This window comes from Mya arenaria, chromosome 2 (genome assembly GCF_026914265.1).
Source record: "Mya arenaria isolate MELC-2E11 chromosome 2, ASM2691426v1".
Lineage (NCBI taxonomy): Eukaryota > Metazoa > Mollusca > Bivalvia > Myida > Myidae > Mya > Mya arenaria.
Window position 1 is genome coordinate 47,988,225 of NC_069123.1, and position 8,045 is coordinate 47,996,269.

At 35.7% G+C, this 8,045-nt stretch overlaps 1 protein-coding gene across 2 annotated transcripts; it reads right to left on the minus strand.

The window, feature by feature from the left end:
• Window positions 1–831: 831 nt before the first annotated feature.
• Window positions 832–5,656, minus strand: LOC128244564 (zinc finger protein 813-like). Of its 2 annotated transcripts, none has more exons than XM_052962560.1 (2): window positions 5,582–5,656; window positions 832–2,807 (listed from the first exon to the last, which is right to left on the minus strand). In XM_052962560.1, the coding sequence occupies exon 2, from the start codon at window positions 2,788–2,790 to the stop codon at window positions 1,315–1,317; it is 1,476 nt and encodes a 491-aa protein (XP_052818520.1). In that variant the 5' UTR covers window positions 2,791–2,807; window positions 5,582–5,656; the 3' UTR covers window positions 832–1,314. The 2 variants fall into 2 exon arrangements, with proteins under 2 accessions (XP_052818520.1, XP_052818524.1); XM_052962564.1 differs by lacking the exon at window positions 5,582–5,656 and adding an exon at window positions 5,118–5,573.
• Window positions 5,657–8,045: the final 2,389 nt, after the last annotated feature.

An 8,045-nucleotide genomic window follows, 5' to 3' on the forward strand; every position in this document is an offset into this window, starting at 1 on the left:
CAGATATGGATCTTACATGAAACGCTAAACTCAAAGCCTTGAACCCACTAATATTAAGGATGTGATTCTAGCATACCTCAGCTTATACTTCAGTGAACAAAATGACAAAATGAGTGCGACGTTGTTTATTGACGCCGTAACGCGTAGCCTTTTTCGTTCAATGTTGACGAGAAGTAGTTCCTCTACACTAAAAAAATTAAAGTCAATTTTAATGTTTTCTTTATTTGTAATTTCATAGGGTCAGATGGATTTATTCTAGCACACCGATTACACCGAACAGGCCGATCCGCTGTCATTATATTGTGACGTTGACCTTGGTAATGGTCCAGCAAGGTTCCGTCAAGGGTTTTGTATGAACTCTTCCCTAAATGTTTCATGAAAAACACTCCCGAACAGTCCTACAAACATATACCCAAATCATTGCCAACTGTTCCGAGTACATAAATGGGTATGAAATTTACTTAAATATTAAGCTATGATGTTATAAATACCATCTTGCTCAAAATTTTAATAAGCATGTTCAAATACCGGCATTTCCCATGATTGTATGTCCTCATTGATGGCTTAACCAATACTGTTGTAATGCTTTCTTTTTCTGTATTGTTATTACAACCGTCTTGCTCTAAAGCCGAGACACGCATAGTTTTTAAAAATCTGACATGGTCTGCGTGCAATGCAGGCGTTGCAAAAAAGAAAACAATTCCTATATACGGGTCAAAATCCAGGACTTCGTTAGGTCTTAAATTTTAGTAGTATAAGGACCTAAATTAAACAGATTAAAACTATGAAAAATAATTTGCTAATGAAATATTGGACAACAGTACGAATCATTCAGTTTTATTACTCCCAGACGAAAATTCATGGTTGATTTCTTTTCAATCAATACATAAATATATCACCATATATATGAATAAATGATTTATACAATTAGATTTAACATTCATAATAAAACTATTTAAATTATATACATATCAACAGAAATGACGTTTGCAATCAATTTGGCATGGTTTTCTGAAAATTTTATATCCTTTTAAGGCATAAAATAAAAAAATAAATTGTTTCAGTGTAAGATTGTAATATATTTCACCTCGTGAGCACCAGAGGTAAATACTTCACTCGTGAAATAAAGCTTTTGGTTCTAACTCGGTGAAATATATTACGATCTTACACTTACACTGAAACAAACAATTATCGTCTATATATTTATCACTTTTCTACAGAATGCAAATACAAGTCTTTGCAATTTTGACAAGTTTTCAAACAGTGAAGATTTATCAAAATAACTTACTATTTCATAAAATAACTGTTACTATTTCATTCTGATGTTTGTGCTTTAACAAGCACCATTTTATATTGAGAAGGCATGGGATACATAGTATAGCTCTTGAGTAAAGTTTTGTTGAGGGAAGATTTGCCACCGTACATTTTCTCAAGCTCGTCAAGTCCCACCTGCTCCCCGTGAACCCCCGACAGATGGCGCTGTAAGCGATACTTGTTATTGTACCTTTTAGGACATTTTGTGCATGGGAAGTTCCTTAGTCTGCTATGAAAGCTTGCCAAGTGTAGTTTAAGAGCTGATATATCTGCAAAGTTCTTTTTACAATCACTGCAGGAAAACTGTTTGAGACCTTGATGGACATTCTTCATGTGCCGCTTCAGGTCATGTTTAAAAGAAAAGGTCTTTTGACAATCTTCACAGGAAAACCTCTTCTTGGCTTTATCAAGCTTTTGTTCAGTGTTTTGTTCAGCCTGACCACTTGCCGTTTCACTGGTTGTAGTTAAAACAGTAGTTGTATCTCCCAAACTGTTCCCATCACTGTTGCCTGGTAAAACAGTGCAATGTTTCATACAGTGGAGTTTGCAGTTATTTTTCTGGGCAAACTGTTCACCACAAAGAGAGCACAAATATGGTTTTAGTTCCTGGTGAGTTACTGAATGTGTTTTAAGATTCTGGAGACTTATAAATCTGTTTCCACATATATCACACTCAAATTTCTTATCAATTTCTCCGCGCTGATATCTATGCATTTCTTGATGCCTTTTAAATGTAGACGGGTATCTTGTTTCATATTCACATTCATCACATTTCATACTGTAGGTAAAATGCTGTCTTTCATGTCGTTTTAATTGAGTTATTGAATACTTAGTGATTCCACATACTTTACACTTCTGGGGAGTTTCATATACATTGTGAGCAAAAGACTTGTGTCCAGAAAGAGATGATTTTAAGAACACCTTGTTACATATGTCACATTTTTCACGTTTTCTCCTTCCTGTAGCAGTTCCTTTTTTGCCTGATAACTGGTGATTATTTTCATGTTTAGTTGCTTGTTCTTTTTTTTTCTTATTTGGGGGGAGACCCTGAACATCTTCTCTTTCCTCATTCTGAGCATCACAATAGTAAGTTTCAATCATGTCTTCATCAGTTAAATCATCTTCAAAGTCAGCATCCGCTTCTGTTGATGGGGAGTAAGGATAACCATCTTCAATTTCAGTTTCAGTTTGACAATATTTGTCATCTGCTTGATGTTCATATTCAGTTCCATCTGCTTTCACTGCCATAACTTGGCCAGGGGAAATGTTTTCGTCAGATGGTGATGCCTTACTCACATCTGTGATAGTGTTAGGCTGAGCTCTGATGACAACGTCAAACATTTGTGATGTATTTTTCATTTCAGTGAAGTATCCATTTCTACTTCTTGCTACTGTGCTGGAACTGTTTTGGTCTCCATCTGTAATTGCTGAGTTACTTTCTGTGTCAGGGTTTGCTGCTTGATCGATGTCATCCATCCCAATTTGTTCACACTCTGCAACAAATAAGTTGTTGGTGTTACTGTTATTGCATGGCTAAATGAAGATGGACTGAAAAGTCCAATAAGTAGGGAGTACAATAAACTTTTAACAATCAGTCCTATTTGTTCTACTGTGCAAAATTTAAATATACTTATATGCTGGGATTTTTTTTTGGTTGAGTACACCTTCATATCCACTCCAATAGCCAAAAATTATTTCCTATTTACTCCATATACAGGCAATCAAATTTAAAGAGTTAATGTACCCATATATATAAAGTACTTTAATAACATTTTTATAATCTCAGTGACTTGTCATTCTTTTATCATGTAAATTTATTCAGATTAGAATTGGAAATGTTGCTATTTTAGTATTTGAAAACTATCGTGGGATCATAACTGTTATGTGTCCAAGAGGATTGTAGATTTTAACCAGTCAAAAAAAAAAAAACGAGACTATCATCACAATTCACCTTTTATATGCATTTATGAAAAGCTTTTTGCTCATTGTACATATTTCTCTTTCCATAAAAGTTATTTAATAGAAATAATACGTGATCAAAAAAAAATCTCGCCTGTCTAGAATTTGTACACAAATGTGTTAAACTTAAAAGACCATTAGCCTTAGATTGAACAGGAGCCTAATGAGCGAAGAAGTCTTAAAAAGCTTGGACCAGCCCATTAGCCCAACTCAAAACAAACATTCAGGATTCTCAACGGCTCTTCCAGGTCTTTTATCCCAGCCAATTACCGTTAACAGCAAGTTTGAGCCTAGGTGTATGCAATCAGCATGTACAGGAAGATTCTACAGACCTGTATGCTTTTTATTGGTCCATGTTTGACTTTGAACATTAATTTCTTATACCTTACAGCGGTGTAGAAATGGGCTGGAAGCTGGTAAAATAACCCGGTAACTTTAGCATCTTCACCCGCCTAATTTCCTCGCATCAACAAAAATAAATCTGTTAATTTTTTGTAATGTTTTTTATGTTTAGATCCGTTTAAAACCCTGATTGTGGTAATGACTTTTTTGTTTTTTTCGCATTCTGACTACAATACAGCATTAGCTCGATACGTAACGTCATTACCGGTAGTCGCATCCCCCTCTGGGATGTTATCAAGTACTATGTTTGGGTTTCCCAGCCTTCCAAATACAATAACATAAGCTCAATACATGACCTCATTAGTAGCATCCCCCTCTGGGGATGTTTTGAAGTTAATGATGTGCGAAGCAATGGAGGGTGAAAAATATTAATATATAAAATACAACAGGAATATTGTTTTCCAGACACAAAAAAAGTTTGCAACATGGATGTGTCTGGCCTTCTGTTAGTCCCATTACCATTCATGCAACAGTCCTTAATGTATATGCGTGTTACCCGGGTGTTAACAAAACGAAACAAGCTTGCAGTGATGTCACTGCTAAAAATAATCCATATATATGAATTTGACATGTAGTGATGATGTACATTGGGTGAAATTTTGTATGCTTAAAACGTCACAAAGTGTCCAGATATTTCTATTGGTTGTTAAAACAGAATAAGTTAGCTGCAGGTGAAATATCTAGACCCACAGAAAATGAAATTAAGTGTTTAAATGTTAGAGGTTCAGGATGATTCAGTGGCTGAAAGTATGATTGGTAGAGAAGAAATTACATATATTAGTAGGAGGGAATTGCTAGTAAATGGCAAGGCATGTGGTCTGGAATGCTATAATATTATACTGAATCTGAATTTGACAGTAATTTGGATCATTAATTAGCCCTCACTGGTGGGGGTAGGGCATTACTCTAGTCCAAATAATTGTACGTTGACGGATTTTTTTTAGATTTTTGATATGGCAAATCCTTCACGTACAAATTGTTAAGTATCAAAAGTGGGTAGTTGTTCCGATCAGGATTCCGGGTTAAAGCATATAGCGTCTATAAAATATCATAAAAACAAGAAATATTACCAGATAATGTTATTTTATATTAGTTCCGTACACAAAAAAATAAATATCCAACTTATAATTATGAGTTTGACGGCTTTTTTTCATTTCATTCTGTCAAAACATAACGATATATACATGAAGGGCACCTGCAAGGCTTTAGGGCACAGTTTTAAATCGCTCGGAACATTTCGGCCATGGCCGAGTTGTTACGATTGTATAACGAGGTCTATCTCGAAGCTTTGTCGGAGGAGGCCGAGCTATTACGATTGTATCGAGTTGTTCCCCTTCGCATAATTGTTTTCTGTGTCAGTCAGCTTTCGTTTTATTGGAAAGGTAAACAACTTGTTTTAATGCACTAAATGCTTGTTTAGTGCAAAATAACATTTCACTTACATGGTAAAATATGAATATAACTCTTTATGATCAATTTCAACCATAAAATACTTCACTTAAAACAATTTCAATATTTTTAAAACACGCCTGTTTTTTGCACATTCCCGTTTAGACGTTAGGGATTGGAAGAATCCCGTATAACACGTCTATTATTTTAGACTAGGCATTACTCAAATTCAGAATATATTCCAAGTACATTTATGTTAAGGTTCCCTGTTACATAATATACATGCACCAGAAGACTAGAAAATTTGATTAAAAAGGCTTTAAATCATCCCACAAGGGGCGTCGCCTCCTCGACCAGAACTGGGAGAGGACACCCAGACCCACCTCCCCCCTACTTTTTCCTACCTAAATTAATTTCTACACCCCTGCCTTATAGAATGTTTATTATTATTTTGAAATATAAACAATAAAAATAGCCCTTTACATTGAAGTCAAATTGTAATTGTGAAAACATATACATTGAAATGTCCCTGTATTAAAACGGGTGTGAATCAGAAGTTGAGTAAGGCTTTATTTTGAATTCATGGTTAATTTGTATCTAAGGGAAATAACTTCTTAAATATTTACGCTATTCTGATTTCCCGTTCAGTATCGTACCGGCAAATATCAGCACTCACGGCTTGGTGTTAATCACAGCCCGGCCTGCTGGATGGTCACTCTTTATCTAGAATATGTTTCTAGCCTTTGTGACTCATTCTTGTTACACATGTCATCTATGATTCTTTTCGGCGTTATGCTTTCAAAATCAAATTTATCTTAACACCATACAACTGAGTGTTTTGTCCGAACTGCCAGTTTAAATTTCTATGACACGTCTCGAATGCATGTACGTTCAATGCAAAGGAAACTTACACGAATCATTGGACCGCCAGGCTCATTTTTTTACAAGAATTATTGGACTGTCACCCTCATTTTTTACATCATTGGACTGCCAGCCTCGTTTTTTTACAAGAATCATTGAACTGCAGGCCTCGTTTTTTTACAAGAATCATTGGACTGCCAGCCTCGTTTTTTTTCACAAGAATCAATGGACTGCCAGCCACTTTTTTTTACAAGAATCATTGGACTGCCAGCCTTTTTGTAATTATTTTTGTAATATCACTATTATGTTGACTGTCTGGCCACAAAAATATTAGGGGCCATCTACTTGTTTTGACCTACGTTCTGATAAATTTGAGGACACTCAAGTTATTTATCATATATAAATGGTATTGCTTAAGTCACTGTGGCATTGATATTTAACCGTATGTTACAAATAAATCGGACCGTACCATCTCATCACTCGCAACTATTTTGTAAAATGTGTTGACCCGGTTCAATTATAGCTAAGTGAAACTTTGAAGTTGTTTTTCGGGCATCAAAAGCAATGAGCTTCTTGTGAAAATTGAGAAATCTGATCTCACAAAGTCTTTTCTATCGTGCTTTTGATCCATGTCGCCTATTTCTTTCAGTCTTTGTCACTATACGGAGTTACATGCATCATGCAGCCATTGTCAGGCAACAGAGAGTTCGTCAATGAGCCACTTACTTGGCAAATTAAAATGTTTAATCAACTAATGTTTCTAAAAGTGTATCCAAAAAGGGATATTATTTGTTACTTTCATGATGCCTGAAAAGTTTGATTTTGAAATGTGTACCTGATGGGAAAAATACATACAATTATACAGAAGTATAATATATATTGAATTGAATATATATTTATTGTAGATGTTGAAGATGAAGCCGGCAGCAAAATACTCTTTTGCAAGAATATTAAACACTTTACGTAAACAATGAATAGTGGTCCGTTGGTTGCGGTGTTCAGTATAGGAATGAGTGACCGGGAAAGTTAGCACGGGTAAATTGATTAGTAAAAGCGCCCTCTATAAATCTATAAATAGGTAAATCACTCATACTGAACCAACTACTTTCATACGTCACAAACTTAAACATAAACATACATGTAACATACATAACAAGACACTGACAGAACATTAACTACGGGCAGAACATGATCGCGCTTTATTAATAAATATAATGAATTTATGAAATGATCAGGTTGTTACATTCTTCCCTGCAGGGTTAAATTCGTCCTCGAATTTCCAAAATCATTAAAACTAATGATTTCTAAACGATATTCATAAATTGCTTCTAAACAAAAACATTATTTCTGTAATTCTAAATGATACACAGATGAAATCGTAGTGTATATATTCTAAAATAAAATGTCAATAGTTAACGTATATATATGTATGTCAGCAAATCACTCGAACACCGGTCTCCTAAAATTTCCTTAACAAAATGATTATCCTGCAAACTAATTTAAATTATTGTTTCTAAAAGTTAACTGTTTGACAAGACGAAAAACATAAGTATCTCCAATCTCAATGCGCTTAACCTACCCTGAAATCAAATAAAATATTAAATAGATAAAAACCTGGACTGTGAAATTTAATACCTGCAACATGAGATATTATAGTAGAAAATTAAACGAAATTAACTACTAAACGTAATAAATACAGTCATTAGTTTCCGTACAGGAAACCCACTCTCCATAACGGTCTGGTGGCTTCCGGTGTCTTACTGGCCGGGCTTCGCGCACCACAGGTTCTTCCGGTGGCGAAGGCGGCAAAGACGGAGTATTATGGATGGACGGCGACGCTTGCTAAGCTAACGGTGGAACTGTCGACCTTGACCCTATCAGCGAGACTGGTGGACTCTCGTCCGGCCCGATAGCCGTGTCTGCTGGGATCGAAGGACGAAGCGACGAGGTAGTAGATGGATGGGGCTCGTTAGGTGTCAAACTTGCGTTTGACGTACGAGACTCCTGCCTCCGAGTACCGATAGGTATCTGTCTGACGTTTGTGCTCCTCCGTTGCGGAATCACATAGTGAATGACACTTACGTCAGATGAACTCGAATCGGACTCGGAGCTGCCATCGT